The sequence below is a fragment of the Octopus bimaculoides genome, chromosome 2, assembly GCF_046866305.1.
Source record: "Octopus bimaculoides isolate indiv1 chromosome 2, ASM4686630v1, whole genome shotgun sequence".
NCBI classification, from domain to species: domain Eukaryota; kingdom Metazoa; phylum Mollusca; class Cephalopoda; order Octopoda; family Octopodidae; genus Octopus; species Octopus bimaculoides.
In genome coordinates, this window is record NC_142929.1 from 127,375,488 (window position 1) to 127,392,268 (window position 16,781).

At 37.9% G+C, this 16,781-nt stretch overlaps 1 protein-coding gene across 2 annotated transcripts in view; it reads left to right on the plus strand.

The window, feature by feature from the left end:
- The window catches only part of LOC106871216 (LETM1 domain-containing protein 1), a 174,159-nt gene that overhangs the window by 105,436 nt on the left and 51,942 nt on the right, over nt 1–16,781 (plus strand). Inside the window, exon 9 of one of the 2 annotated variants that reach the window (XM_089347660.1) lies at nt 13,554–13,591. The exons of the other annotated variant lie outside the window; for it this stretch is intronic. Within the exon in view, the coding sequence (XP_089203786.1) occupies nt 13,554–13,567 (14 nt within the window). The 3' untranslated portion in view covers nt 13,568–13,591. The remainder of the gene's footprint in view (nt 1–13,553; nt 13,592–16,781) is intronic. 2 annotated transcript variants of the gene reach the window in all.

Genomic DNA, 16,781 nt, shown 5'->3' on the forward strand with positions numbered 1-16,781 from the left:
CTTAACTGAACTTTTATAAGCATGTATAAAACATTGAGAAGTGTGTGGATACTTTTTTTTTTTTTGTTTTTGTTTTTTCCTATCTGCAATCATTGGTGTGCAACAATAACTATTTAAATATGCACCTTCCAAGAATGACCTCACACACTACTTTGGTTTGCTTCTCACTAACTACACATCATTACTGGCATACACACTTTTTGAAGCAAGATGCACATGCATGCACCAATATGCACACACTTTCAATATCATAAGCAGCTAGTTATGCATTTCTCATTCTCCTCCTCTCTCTGTTTCTTTCTCTCTCTCTCTCTCTATCTCTCTCTCTCTCTCTCTCTCTCTCTCTCTCTCACACAAGCATACACATATACCCATATGCACATGCACACATGTACATACATACATACATACATACACATTGATCTGATGGTCAGAATTTATACAACAACAACCAGATACGTTCATATACGCGTGAGCACAGGTGCACATGCCTACTGACAAATCTTGACAATGCAAAAACTGTGCATAAACCATCGTAATGAAGGAAAATCAATAACATCCATTCTATGTTCTATACCAGCATACAATCGATATACACCCACCACCACCACCACCACCACCAATTCTACACACACAGTCTTGTAGCAATGTAAAATCAATAGACTTATTTTGTTACACAAATACACGATGTCCACAATACTACTACCACTACCACCACCACCACTGCTGTTGCTGCTGCTGCTACCACTACTACAACTACTACTACTACTACTACTACTACTACTACTACTACTACAGTTATGACCACTACTATTGCCAATATCACTACTACAATGCTTATTATCTCTACCACCCCGATAACATTGGCAAATATTACCACCACTACCACTACTACAAGAATAACAAGAATGATATAATAATAATAATAAAATAATAATAATAATAATAATAATAATACTGCTATTACCCTTAATATTATAGCTATAACCTTTACTCTTGCCATTATCACTACCACAATGCTTATTACAGCTACCACCATCACTATCACCACTGCTACTACTACTACTACTACTACTACTACTACTACTACTACAACTACCCTTCACTGCTGCTACCCTTACTACTATATCTGTAGCCACTGCCATGATCATTGTTACAGCAGTTATTAACTCTTCTGCTGTCGCACACCTACCACAGTGGTAAATATTGCTACCACCTGCCACCATTACTCTTCCTGTTAGCCCACGTAATAGTTGCTATAACTGCCTCTAATTTCATCACTCCTACCCCTGCAGCAATAGCGATCAGTGTTAACAGAATTATAACTTACCTCTGCAACTACCACCTTAACCACTGAGCACCATTATCTTACCACTGCTGCTATTGCCGATACCACTGTTGCTAAAACTAAGACATGTGTTATCCCAAGTTGCAAATAGCTTCCACCATTACTTCTACTAAGTTAGATGTTACCCCACCTCTACTGAAATGTATGTTAGCCCTCCACTACAATTGTTATTTCTACAGAGTCATGTAACCCCTCTAAATGCTGTTATACTATTGACATACATGTTATCCCTCCACTACTATTTCTATTACTATTGTTGCTACACAAGGCAAATTTTATCCTCACAGAAACTGATATTCAGCTGAGAGAAATACTATTCTACTACTATTATTAATGTTTCTACTGAGACATGTTACCCCACCACTGTTACTCTTGTTTCTAATACATGTTACCCCATTATTTTAGCTTGTGTTTAGTCAAATATTTCCCCATAACTTCTTTACTTCTATTGTTTCTGCTAAGACTTATGTTACCCCTAAAACTGTTATTTCTACAGAGACATGATAGCCCCACCAATGCTATCATCATACCATTGTTGTTTCTAGTGAGGCACATGTTACCCCTTCACTACTATTTCTATGACTATTGTTTCTATGTGAGGCAAATGTTACCCCACACATGCCCACACAAGTTGATATTAAACTGAAAGAAACATTACTCTACCACTACTATTATTCTTTCTACAGAGACATGTTATCCCACTATTACTATTACACTTGCATCTACTGATGCATGTTCCCCAGTCATTATTTTAGCTAGTGCTTAACCAAATGTTTCCCGACAATGTTTTTACTATTATTGTTTCTGCTGAGACTTATGTTACTCCTCCTCTATAACTGTTATTTCTACAGAAGCATGTTACCCCACCACTCATGCTATTATTATTTCTCCTGGCATAAATGTTTTTCCACCTCTACTATTATGTGTTAGCCCACCATTATTTTTGTATGTAGTAAGTCAGATGTTTCCTCACAGCTACTCTGTTACTGTTGCTTCATATAAGACATATGTTGCCTCTCCATTATAATTATTTTTACAGGGCATGTTACCCCATTACTACTCTCATTACTTTTTCTGACATAAGTATTACCCCCACCTTTACTACTACTACTGCTACAGAAGAAAATGTTATCCCCACCACAATTTGTTATTCAACTGAGAGAAATGTTACCCTATGACTACTAGAATTGTTTGTACAGAAATACTTTACCCTACCATTATTTTTGCTTGTGCTGAGTCAAATCATTCCCCACTACTACTCTACAATTATTGTTTCTACTGCGATGTATGTTACCCCTCCACTACAACTGTTATTTCTACTGAGGCATGTTACCCCTCTGTATCTCTGTTGTTTCTAGTGAGGCATGTGTTCCACCTCCACTACTATTACTATTATTTTTTTCTACATGAGACAAAAGTTATCCCCACACAAATTGATATTCAGCTGAGAGAAACATTATCCCACTACCACTACCATTGCTTATGTTACCCCTCCACTACATCTGTTATTTCTAGAGAGGTATGTTACCAATGTTGTTATTTCTTGTACTGAGGCAAATGTTATTTCCACACAACTTGTTATTCAATTGAAAACAATGTTCTGTACCATTACTATGATTATTTTACTGAGACATGTTACCCCACTACTACCACTGTTGCTTCTACAGAAGCATGTTATCCCATCATTAGTTTTCCTTGTACTGAATTATAAATCTCTACCTTGCCACTATCACTGTTGTTTCTATTGAGACACATGTTACCCCTAAACTGTAATTGTTATTTTTATAGAGGTATGTTACCCCTACCACTAACACTGTTGTCTCTGTTGAGATGTTACTCTACTACTACTACTACTACTACAAATGCTATACCTACTACAATTTGTTATTCTACTGAAAGAAATGTAACCCCACCACTGCTGCAATTGTTTCCACAGAGGCATGTTACCCCATGTCAGCCATTGTAATTTTTGCTCGTACTGAGTCAAATATTTCCCCACAACAACTCTACCTCTGTTGCTTTTCCTGAGACATGTTATTTCTCCTCCACAACTGTTATTTCCTACCGAGGCATATTACCCCACTATTGCTCTTATTACTTCTACTTACATCAATGTTACCCCCCACCATTACCACTGTTGTCTCTACTGAGACATGTATTACCCCTCCCCTACTAGTTTAGTTTCTACTGAGATGAATGTTACTTTACTACTACTACTACTACTACTACTACTACTGAGACATGTTACCCCACCACAATTTGTTATTGTAATGAGAGAAATATTACTCCACCACTACTACAGTTACTTCAGATGAAACATTACCCCACCATTATTTTTGCTTCTAATGAGTCAAATGTTGACCCTTCATTACTACTATTGTTTCTACTGGGACAGATGTTACCCTACCACTACTACACTGCTATAACAAATGTTACTCCATTTCTGCTACCCTTCTACTGAAATAAATGTTAGCCCATCACTGCTACTGTTACTTCTACTGTTGCATATGTTACCCCATCAGCATTACTGTTAGTTTAATTGAGGCTAATTTTACCCATCACTACTACTAAAGCCTGTACTGATATGATACATGTTATCCCATTCCAACCACATTTTCTTTTACCGTGTCAAATGATTCTCCACTATCATCTTTGTTGCTTCTTTGGAGGCAAAAGTTACCCTCTCACTGCTACTTTTTCTACTGAGTGGTGTATCAGGTTATCCTACCTCAGCTACTTTTGATTTCTCATGAGGCAAATGTTACCCTGCCACCACTACTGCTGTTATGTATGCAGAGATATGTGCCCCCCCCCCCATATGACTGTTGCTCTACTGAGACATGTTACACAGTCACTTCTGTCACTAGTTCTATTGAGACAAATGTTACTCCACCACTACTCCTATTCTGTTGAGATATGTTTCCCCACCACTTTTGCTCCTAGTTCTATTGAGACAAATGTTACCCCACCACTACTCCTATTCTGTTGAGATATGTTTCCCCACCACTTTTGCTCCTAGTTCTATTGAGACAAATGTTATCCCACCACTGCCACTGATTAAGTAGATCTACATCCAAAGGCGTTCCATCTGTAACTATCCCATTCTTTTTCATATGTGCAGGGATCCCAAAACCATATTACACCATGTGCCCTATTACAAGGCAGTACAGAATAATCCAAGGGTGATTTGAATGGTATTTCTAGCAAGTCAGACGGCCACTTAAAGGTTTCTTTGTTTTCTCAATATTACTAAAGTACTTTCTGGAAATAACTATACCATGGAACTGAAATAATAGTATTGGAATAATAGTATTAGAAATAAATGCAGCAGCACTATGGTAGACATTAAACAGAAATTCTATATTGGTTCTGTGCTACAGTTCCATATGGTAGTGACTTTAATAGTAATGTTTACGTCAAGTAATAACAATGGTATTGTAGACATGCAAATGAAGGCCCCTCTACAGGGACAGTCAAACCGTTTGAAATAGCAGCCACATCTCTTTTTGAATCAGACCCTGCTATCTAAAATTGAGGAAGGACACATTTGATAATATAGTTTGAGATAAATTGTTTGAATAAAATACAGGATGGTCATGACTGGAATGCTTTTCGTCATAAATCTTCTGATCTCTGGTTAAACAACAATAACAGTCAAAGTACTGAGACATTTTACCCCAACACTACTACTGCTACTTCTACTGAGGCATGTTATCCCACTACTGCTATTGCGGCATGTTATCCCACTACTGCTATTGCTTCTACTCAGACATATTATCCCACCACTACTATTGCTTGTAGTGAGACATGTTACCCCACCACTACAACTGTTGCTTCTGCTGTGATGTTATCCCACCAATATTGATGTTAATTGTTATTTCTTTATTGCCCACAAGGGGCTAGACATAGAGGGGACAAACAAAGGTATTAAGTCAATTACATCGACCCCAGTGCATAACTGGTATTTAATTTATCGACCCCGAAAGGATGAAAGGCAAAGTCGACCTCGGCGGAATTTGAACTCAGAACATAACAGCAGACAAAATACCACTAAGCATTTTGCCCAGCGTGCTAATGATTCTGCCAGCTCGCTGCCTTCATATTGATGTTAATTCTATTGAGGCGGATATCCCCCCCCCACTATCACCACCACTACTTTTACCCTTTGCAATACTTTGACTGTTGTTGTTTAATCCCAGATGAGCCCTGATTTAGAAGATTTATGTTCAAAAGCATTCCAGTCATGACCAACCTGTATTTTATTCAAACAACTTATCTCAAACTATATTATCTAACGTGTCCTTTCTCATTTTAAGAAAGCAAGATGTGATTTAAAAGAGACATGACTGTTATTTCAAACAGTTTGAGTGTCCTTGTAGAGGGTTCTTCATTTGCTTGTCTACAATAGTTTTGTTATTGCTTGACATAAGCATCACTGTTAAAATCACTACCATATGGAACTGTAGCACAGTACCAATATAGTATTTCTGTTTAATGTCTACCTTGATGCTGCTGCATTTCTTTTTCTTAGTATTATTCCAATACCGTTCTTCAGTTCTGTGTTGTATTTATTTCCAGAATATACTTTAGCAATATTGAGCAAACAAAGCAACTACTGTGGGGTCAGTCGACTTACAAATAGTGACTCTATGTATTATGTATGTATGTCGCCTCATTTAACACTATACCTGGTATCTTACATACCCTTAGCAGAGTCCACTCTATTGCAAGTATTGGGGCCAGTTCTCCATTTTTAGGGCACATTCCTTCTATCAGTCTCGGAGGCCCTGTAAAGGGTCATGATAACTGCTCACCCTCCTGATTAAGGTTATACATTCAAACCTCCATCAAATCATCCCTTATTGTCTTGCAAAAGGATCCAGGGTATAATGTGGTCTTGGCGGTCTTTGCACATAGGAAAAACAATAGGATGGCCACTGCTGGAATGCTTTTGGTTATAGGTTTGTTAGATTAAGGCTGACCAGGAGCTAAACAACAATGACAACATTTGCTGCAGGTATAATATGATGATATTAAATACTGATATAACAGAGATGATGTAATTGCTCAGGTATGTCAGGCGCACCCCAGTTTCAGAACTACATATTCAGGAAAGAAATTTTTACTGTATTAAAACTTATGGTAGGCCCCACTTTGCAAATAAGACCTGAGTTGATCTGTATGAAACATTTTGCAGGGTAAGAAGTGTGTCTTAGATACCATCAAATACTGTATCCACATTTTGCACCTTAGCCCATTGATGCCTATTGTTATTGTTAATGTTATTTTGGTTTGGTTCAGGTTTGGTCTTATTCCTGGTAGGACTTATGTGGGCAACTGGTTACTGTCTGTAACCTCATGTATTCACAACTTTTCAGCAGTCATTCTAGTGCTTAGAACCCTCCTAATAATCGTTGCTGTCCCTAAGAGATAAACTTTCTACCGAGCATTCTATTCCAATCTCCTTCAGTCACTTGTCTATATCTTTGCTTACTGTTCCCAACACACCAATCATTATAAGCATGACCTTTACTATTCTCATGTACCAAATTCTTCCTATTTCAAATTTTAAGGGATTGTGAAATAAGTAATAGGATTCTTATTACTCAACAAGCTGGCAGAATCATTATCATGCCGGGCAAAATGTGTAGCGACATTTCGTCCGTCTGCACGTTCTGAGTTCAAATTCTGCCAAGGTTGACTTTGCTTTTCATCTTTTCGGGGTCAATGAATTAAGTACCAGTGAAACACTGGGGTCTATGTAATCGACTGGTCCCCTGCCCAGGAATTTCAGGCCTTGTGCCTTTAGTTGAAAGGATTATTATCAATATTGTTTTTATCATAATGATTTATACACCTCTATACTATTACTACAGCAGGTTTTACTATGACTGAATATATCGCCATAATAGTCACTGCAGCTACCAAGACACTCCTACACATTTACCAATACAATCATTAATAATATTACTATGATTGTCTATGTATTACCACTACAGTTGCGGTGTCTGTACAAACAACGCTCTAGACATAATTATGATTGTGACCAAAACACCACCACTGTAGTTATTTCTGTGACTGCGATCACATCACTTCTATAGTCACTACCTCTACCACATTACTATCATCATGAGACATGGCTATCACTACTATAGACATTACTATGATTATCATTACTGTAGTTTTACTTTTACCATAATATTATAACCACTGTAAACATTACTGTAATTGTGACCACATCACCACTATAATCACTGTATTTCTATTATAATGCTGTTATCATTATAGACGATACTATGACTGACCATGTCATCCTTACAGATGACTACATTTATCACAATACTATCACTACTGTAGACATTGCTATGATTCAGACCATAGTTGGAATCATAGTAATGACTATGTGACTATAGTTGTAGTTGTGTAATTAGGAAGTTTGCTTTCTTATTGTATGGTTCCAAGTTCAATCTCACTGCATGTTACATTGGGCAAATGTTTTCTCTCCGTAACCTTAGTTCAACATAATCCCTATAAGTGAATTGGGCTGACGAAAACTGTGTGAAAGCTTGCCAGGTGTTCTTTGGTGGAGGACTCGATCTATTGTCTGGATTAATAATCTGTTGCCTTGGTGGGTGTCTTTATCAGATTCCTTTCTATTTCAAGTGTTTGGACCAGCGTTCAGGTATTTAGAGCAAGCATTTGTCTGAAGATAATCTATAAGTTGTGTCTTCCCTTCGCCCCTACCAGCTTTGGAAAGCCCCCACAAAGGTTATGAACACTGCCCTTCTTTCAGTGATTAAGTCATAATGATTTTAATAAATTTAATTACAGTTGTTATCTCTTCCTCCATATTTCCATATTAGCACCATAGACCACATTACTATGGCTAAGAATATTTCACCACTGCAGATCCTGTTCTATTACTACTACATTTTCTGTATTTTCAATAAACATTTAGTGTTCCTCTAATTATAAACTTTAATTATATAACCACTAAATATCTTCCTCTCCTCTCTTGACCACGTAAGTTTCTCCTTCATCTTTAGCCTATTATATTCTCTCTCTCTCTCTCTCTTTCTCTCTCTCTCTCTTTCTCTCTCTCTTTCTCTCTCTCTCTCTCTCTCTCTTTCTCTCTCTCTCTCTCTCTCTCTCTCTCTCTTTCTCTCTCTTTCTCTCTCTCTCTCTCTCTCTCTCTCTTGATTGCTTTTCCTTATCTTTTAACTATCTTCTACTTCAACATCCTTAACAACACTACTGCTTCACTTCAGATGAGTCAGTCTCTGTGCAGTAGCTTGACCTGAGAAAAATAGCAGTAAAATTTCCCTCAGATAACATCAAATATCTTAAAACAAAGAAGGACATATTTGATAACATAATCTAAGACATCCCTAAAAAGACCACATGGGGACTGTCTGTGACTATTGATCTTCTCAGTCAGGGCTGACCAGGGGCTAAAGAACAGTAATCCGTGTTTTCTCTTTCACAAACATACACATTCTGTCTCCTCTAACTTTTACTTAATTACATCTCTGGCAGAAATACCATTTCTTCTGCCCTACCTTGTCTCTCTTAAGTCTCCTGCTGTGAGGAACCCTCTACATCAGTGGTTCTCACCCAGGGTCCATATGGTCCTTGTGGGGTCCATGCAAGATTTTGTTGCTAAAATTTATCTGCAATAAATTGGTTATACTTCTACAATACACAAAATATTTTAACAATTTTTTATATATAATTCCTAATATTATTTAAGGAATTACATAAAAATAAAAAAGAAAAACTCCTAATATTATTTAGTGAAGGTTCATAGCTTAGTGGTTAGAGCATCGGGCTCACAATCACGAGGTAGTGAGTTCGATTCTCAGACCAGGCTGTGTGTTGTGTTCTTGAGCAAGACACTTAATTTCACATTGCTCCATTTCACTCAGCTGTAGAAATGAGTTGCAATATCACTGGGGCCAAGCTGTATCAGCCTTTGCATTTCTCTTGGATAACATTGGTGGAGTGGAGATGGAAGGCTGGTATGCATGGGCAACTGCTGGCCTTCCACAAAAAAACAACTTTGCTCCCAGACTTGTTCCTTGGAGGGGAACTTGTAGGTGAAATCCCATGGTCATTCATAACCAAAGGGGGTCTTTACCCTAATGTCATTTCATTCTAAAAATATAATAGGATTTTTTTAAACATTGAATGGCTCTGAAGACCAATCAGAATAAAATAGAAATCAAAGGGCTCCATAGGTAAAAAAAAAATAGCTGAGAACCACTAATCGGCATGTTTTTCAACTTTCTAAGAATCCAAATCTTTACAATATTTTTTTAAAAAATGGACAAGGCATGGCTCTGTGGTAAGAAGCTTGCTTCTAACCACATTGTTCCAAGTTCAGTCCCACTGTGTGGCACCTTGGGCTTGTGTCTTCTACTATAGCCTTGGACCGACCAAAGCCTTGTGACTGGATTTGGTAGACGGAAAGTGAAAGAAGCCCGTCATATATATATATATATATGTATATGTTTGTATGTCTGTGTTTGTTCCTCCACTACCACCACCACCACCACCATTGCTTGACAACCAATGTTGCTGTGTTTATGTCCTATAACTTAGTGGTTTGGCAAAAGAGACCAATGACATAAGTACTAGGCTTACAATGAATAAGTCGTGAGGTCGATTTGTTTGACTAAAAGGCAGTGCTCCAGCGTGGCCATAGTCAAATGACTGAAACATGTAAAAGAGTAAATCAAATTCTATAATCTGGATCTGGGTTTACTGTCATCATCATCATCATCATCATCATTTAACATCCGTTTTCCATGCTAGCATGGATTGGACGATTTGACTGGGGACTGGTGAACCAGATGGCTGCACCAGGCTCCAATCTGATCTGGCAGAGTTTCTACAGCTGGATGCCCTTCCTAAAGCCAACCTCTCCGAGAGTGTAGTGGGTGCTTTTACATGCCATCAGCACGAGGGCCAGTCTGGTGGTATTGGCAACGGCCACGCTCAGATGGTGTTTTTTACGTGCCACCTGCACAGGAGCCAGTCCAGCGGCACTGGCAACAACCTCGCTCGAATGTTTTGTTCAAGTGCCAGTAAGGCGACGCTGGTAACGATCACGCTCAAATGGTGCTTTTTATGTGATATGGAAAAAAAAAGAGGTGAGTTGGTCACTGTGGGAAAGCCTTTAGTCATAGGTCTGCTCAGTCAGTGGTGACCAGTGGTCAAACAATAACAACGAGGCTGGGACATTTCCCTAAAAATACTAACATCATCAGATATCTTAATGTAACATCCTCATTCCCTACAACTGCTACTAAGTAAAATAAAAAATAAAAAAAGAATGGCCTGGTCAACAGAACAACTAGCTCATGAAATTAACATGCATGTGGCTGAGTACTCCACAGACACACATACTTTTAACATAGTTCTGAGGGAGATTCAGCACGATACAGAATGTGACAAGGTTGGTCCTTTTGAATTACAAGTACAGCTTATTTTTACCAGCTGCATGAACTGGAGCAATGTGAAATGAAGTGTCTTGCTCAAGAATACAATGTACCTCCAGGAATTGAACTCACAACCTTACAATCATGAGCCAAATAAAACCTAACTACCAAGCCATGCACCTTCACATGTAATATCGGGTCATTAAGAATGAAATGTCTGATTTTGAAGTGAAAGTTTATTTTATCTCAACAAAAAGCAATGCAGTTAATCAAAGCATGCACCTAAATTAACAATACAATTTTACCATTTTATCGGTAGCTTATTTATGCCAGCAGCAAAAAATTCTGGAGAGCAAGAGGTGATGAAATCATGAAAGGCTGTTTTTACATCTTCAGATTTGAAGTTTTTTCCTTGCAAAAAGTTGCCTAATGCCTGGAAAACGTGATTGTCAGTTGATGCAAGGTTTGGTGAATATGGTGGATGACAGAGTACTTCCAATTTCAATTCCTGTAACTTGAGTAGCATTCTTTGTGCAACATGTTGTCGAGCCTTGTCTTGCAAGAGAATTGGCTTGTCTCTATTGCCCAATCTCGGTTGTTTAATTGCAAGTTCACTCAACATTTCATCCAATTGGTTGATGTATACATCCACTGTAATTGACTTACCAGGTCTCATGAAGCTGTAGTGGATGACACCAGCACTGGACTACCAAACAGATACCATTAGCTTTTTTTGGTGAATATTCTTTTTTGGATTGTGTTTTGGCATTTTGTCTCTATCCAGCCACCATGCAGAATGCTTGCTATTGTTGAAAAGAATCTAATTTTCATCATATGTAACAATACAGTGCAAAGATGGTCCACTTTTATGCCGTGACAGCAAAGAACAGCAAGTTTCAAGATGAAGTATCATTTGATGCTTGTTCAGTTCATGTGGTACCCACTTGTCCAGCTTCTTTACCTTGCCGATTTGTTTCAGATGATCTATTACAATGGTAATCAAAACACCAAACCTTGCTGCTAACCCACACATAGTTTGAGATGTATCTGCTTCCACTACAGTTTCCAGCTCATCATTATCCATCTTGGTCTCAGGTCTACCACAGTGCTGATTTTCAAGAAAAAAAGTCACCAGACCAGACCAGAACTTCTCAAACCATCAACATACAGTGCACCCATTCGCTACATCTTCACCAAACACTTCATTGATGTTTCGAGCTGTCTAGGATGCATTGGTTCCATAATGGAGCTCATATCCATACACAACACAAACTTTTGATATATTCATGGGTTCACAAAAATTGATCTACAAGAGAAAACTCACAATATAATCAGACACCATGAATTGCATTTTGAAAAGTGATGAGGTAACTCTTCAATGTTGTAAAACAAAGAACTGTCAGGATAAAACATTAGAGTTAACGATTGTTAAACTTGGTGCATAAGAAAATCGGACATTTCATTCTTAATGACCTGATACGCCCATTTTTGATGGCATATGAGACCCCCACCTTTTTTTTTTTTTTTTTTTCAAGAAAAAAATGTCTCAAAGAATTTCCCCTGATCCTACATGTGAAGGTGGGCCTATTTTACATGCTTTAATGTACTAAAAACTTGTTTCCTGAACATGTGTCCCTGAAATCAAGGTGCATCAAATATGCTCTTTGTATCTCTTATGCCATCAAATACAGACAGTAATATACCCTTCACTACTCAACTTTGAATGGTTACTCCATGCACCTCCCTACCAGTTCTTCCTTCACAGAACTTCGGTTCTCTGTAATTCTCTGCATTGCTCATGTTTTACTCTTTCACTTGTCTCAGTCATTTGACTGTGGCCATGCTGGAGCACTGCCTTTTAGTCAAAGAAATCAACCCCCAGGACTTATTCTTTGTAAGCCTGGTACTTATTCTATCAGGCTCTTCTGCTGAACCACTAAGTTACAGGGATGTAAACACACCAACATCGGTTGTCAAGTGATTGTAGGGAGGGGAAGGGACAAACACAGACACAAAAACACTCACATAGAAATATACATGTATATATATTTATATATGATGGGCTTCTTTTCAGTTTCCATCTAACAAATCCACTCACAAATCTTTGGTCAGCCCGAAGTTATAGAAGACACTTGCCCAAGGTACCATGCAGTGGGACTGAACCCAGAACCATGTGGTTGAGAAGCAAGCTTCTTACCATACAGCCATGACTGCACTTATGTTTTTGTTTTTTTTTTCTGCAGGTGTTTTAAGAAGAATGTGAATAGCATTAATGATTTTGGTCTAGGAGAGCCTCCAAAGGCCATGAACATTTCCCCTTTCTCTAGACCTGGCAAATGATAAAAAAACTCGCATCTTCTCTCTCTCTCTCTCTCTCTCAGTCTCTCTCTCTCTCAGTCTCTCTCTCTCTCAGTCTCTCTCTCTCTCAGTCTCTCTCTCTCTCAGTCTCTCTCTCTCTCAGTCTCTCTCTCTCTCTCTCTCTCTCTCTCAGTCTCTCTCTCTCTCTCTCTCTCTCTCTCTCTCTCTTTTGTTTTTTGTTTTTGACCATTTTAACAATAGATTAAATGCTGTCGTAGTCATTCATTTGTATCATCTAAGCTCCACTTTAGTCCTTGTATTGCTGATACCTACCCCCTGTGTCCAGCTTGTTGTCTTGAGCTCCCTCCCAACTCAGTCATTTTTAGTCCTTGACCAATACATACATGCACACTGCTAAGTCTAGGATGATGTTATGTAAAGGTTCTCTCACTTTTATTTAATTTTAGTGATGACAAGATAGTGTTGAATCTCGCAAGATATGAATGTAAGTCATCAAACACCAAACTAAATATCACTAACCTCCTGAGCCAGTTCACGCTCTCATTAGAAGCCATTGTTGTTATGAGCCAATGATAGAGATTCCATGTGGTTGTTTCACTTGCTAGAAATAGCAGCCAAATCAATCTCTCTTTTTCTCTCCCCTTCTCTCTCTCTCTCTCTCTGTTCCCCAGTCAATGAATTAAAACCACAGTTTTATGATGCTAACCACTTAATATCATCTCTAGACATAGAAGTGTGCATGTATGTGTTGGTCAAGGAATAAAAATGATGGGGAAAGCTCAAGACAGCAGGCTGGACATAGCAGTAAGCATCAATAGTACAAAGAATAAAGTGAGGTTCATATTTGGATACAATACGAATGAATGACTGAGATGGAAACTGGCCTTATGAGCTTACATGACTTCGGATGGAGCTTTCAAACTAATTACTATGGCTTAGAACCTCATTTTTCTGATTTCCAATGTCCCACCCCACCCCCATCAGTTGCCATTAAAATGAAAACCAGTAATACATCAGGACTCACTGAATCAACATGTCCTTTTCTCTTAAAAATCGGATTGCATCTACGAAAGATATCATTATATTTGAAAGTCTTTTCTTTATATTGTTATCTCTCTGTCTAATTAAGATATTCTTGTCAGCAGACTAGATGCAGAAATGTGATACTGTATGGTAGGGAAGATGGAGAACAGCCAATGTAACTGGAGAAGAATTAGATGAAAATGATATTTTGGAGGTGTGATGTTAACTTAGTAGAAAGGCTGTGAGAAGCTAAGACCATGATTACCAAGATGTATGTTGGTGATACAGTTACAATGGCATGGATATATATATCCAATGAAATTAGTTTACTTAGTAAAGAGATATCATAAGTTGGTTTTAAGCATTCTTGTAAAAGAGGTAGGGCAAGAAGACTTGGCAGATGTTAAGGGGTTAGTTTATAAACACTGGATCTTGTAGGTGAAATGATAATGAATCAAGATACATGGGAAGAGGTGACTACTAAACTGCAGACCTTTCTAATCCATGCCAGCATGAAAAATTATGATGATAGACAGTTAGCATTATTGTTTTTGTTGTTATACTTTGATACTGTTTGTTATTTCATATTAGTCTAAAAAGGTCTCTACAAGATGTGCAGCATCCACTTATGAACTGGAAGTGTGGGATGGGGTAATAGGAGCAACTGGGCATTAAAGGTATCAGCTGATGTGTGCAGGTATAATGATTATGCTGGCACGTACATGTAATATGATTGGTCAGTTTCTGCCAGGGTTTAAAAAATGTCTTACTTGACAGTGAAGACTACCACTGTTAGAATAAGATTTGAGATATAGAGAGATCGAGTGTCAGGATGTTAGCCCTTCGAGATAAGTTATTATAGATACATGGGGGACACTTTTATACTAAACTGTAGTCCTTTGTAGCCCATGATGAAATGAAAAAAAAATGTCAGTGATAGATATGATGTTGTCTAGCCCCAGATCAACTCTGAATGAACAGAACTATGATCAAAAGCACCCCAGCCATGACTGTCTCACCTTTTTTTGTTCTTATACGTTTACCCCTCTACCCAGCTTTGCCCCTCATCTAGCATAATAATGTTGCACCCTCAGAGTGTGTTGTCTTTCAAACTGCATGATGGCTTCATTAGTACTGGTGCATCCAGCACACAAATTGTAAAGTGGTTGGCATTAGAAAGGGCATTCAGCCGTAAAAGTCATGCCAAAGTAGACTCCACAGCATGATGCAGTTCTTGGGCCCATCAGATCCTGTCAAACCATCCAACCCAATCCTGTTTGGAAAATGGGTGTTATATGATGATGATGATGATCCCATGATTTCATCACCCAATGTGTCTTTTTTTTAAGACAGTAGCTTGTAATTTGAGGGAGATTTAGCTACTATTTCTAGCAAGTCAAACTACTACATAGAAGCTCTCTTGGTATATAATGTTGTAACTGTAGTGAGGCTTGGACAGCTTCTAAGAACATCTACCAGATATATATATATATATATATATATATATATATATATATATATATATATATATACTACACTTCCAGCTGGTCTGTACTTTGTGTCATGCAGTGGAATATGACGGTCGGAATGTACACTTTTCGTGATTTTACTTGTTGGGTTCCAACGTTGGGTGAGACACCACCTTCATGGGTTTTAGCTAATCCTATTGACCCAATACTCGCTTCGGTCTGTTACTTATTCTATTGATTTGTATTTATTGAATGGAAAAGTTACCTTTTGACCTAAAGAGATGCACCTCACCACATTGTCTTACAATGTTATTCACTGAAACACACACATACACAGACACAAAATTTTATACATACTTACATACATACTCTGTGTGTGTGTGTGTGTGTGTGTGTGTGTGTGTGTGTGTAGGTGTGTATGTATATATTCTATCTGCAAAATTCCATTCACAAAGCATTGGTCAATGTTGTATTTATTTTGCTTGAGTGTTTGTTTTTATATAAAAGATTTCTAATAGTCACTATAGTAATGATAGACAAGATGGACTTGGTAAATGCAAATTGGTTTTGATTCCTAAGGGTTCATAACCGTCCAACACAAAGCTTAGAACTACTGTGGCTATTGATACTGTTGCTTTTGATATTTATGTGAGTTTTGTGTTTGTTTCAGAGCAAATGGAGAGATAGCATTTTTAATTTGGTGTCGTAGTAGTATTATTATTCTTGGCATTCTGTTAACATATCTTGGTAACTGTGTTTGTATGGTGTATAATTGATGTTGTTGTTACAGGTGCAAGTAATGTGGGGGCGGAGGTAGAAGTTGTTTAGCTCCAGGTCAGTGCTGATCGTGCAGATCCATGATCAAAGTGCTCCATCCATGACCACCCCATCTTTATCTTTCTTTTTTTTTTAACACCTAATGTTTCCATAATTACATTATCCAGTGTATCCTTCCTTTTTTAATAACTATAAAGTGTGGTTTTAGAGGAATTTGACTGCTAATTCTAACAGTATTCGCTCATTGGCTTGTGTAGAGTAAATATGCAAGAAGGCTAGAGTGCCAAGTTAAATGCCTTAGAGTAGCAGTTCCCAAATTTATTTTCTTTAGAACCCTTCTACAATTTAAAAAGAAAATCACAGACCCTAAGTCTATATTTTCTAACAATTCCTCTTGCCTTAATT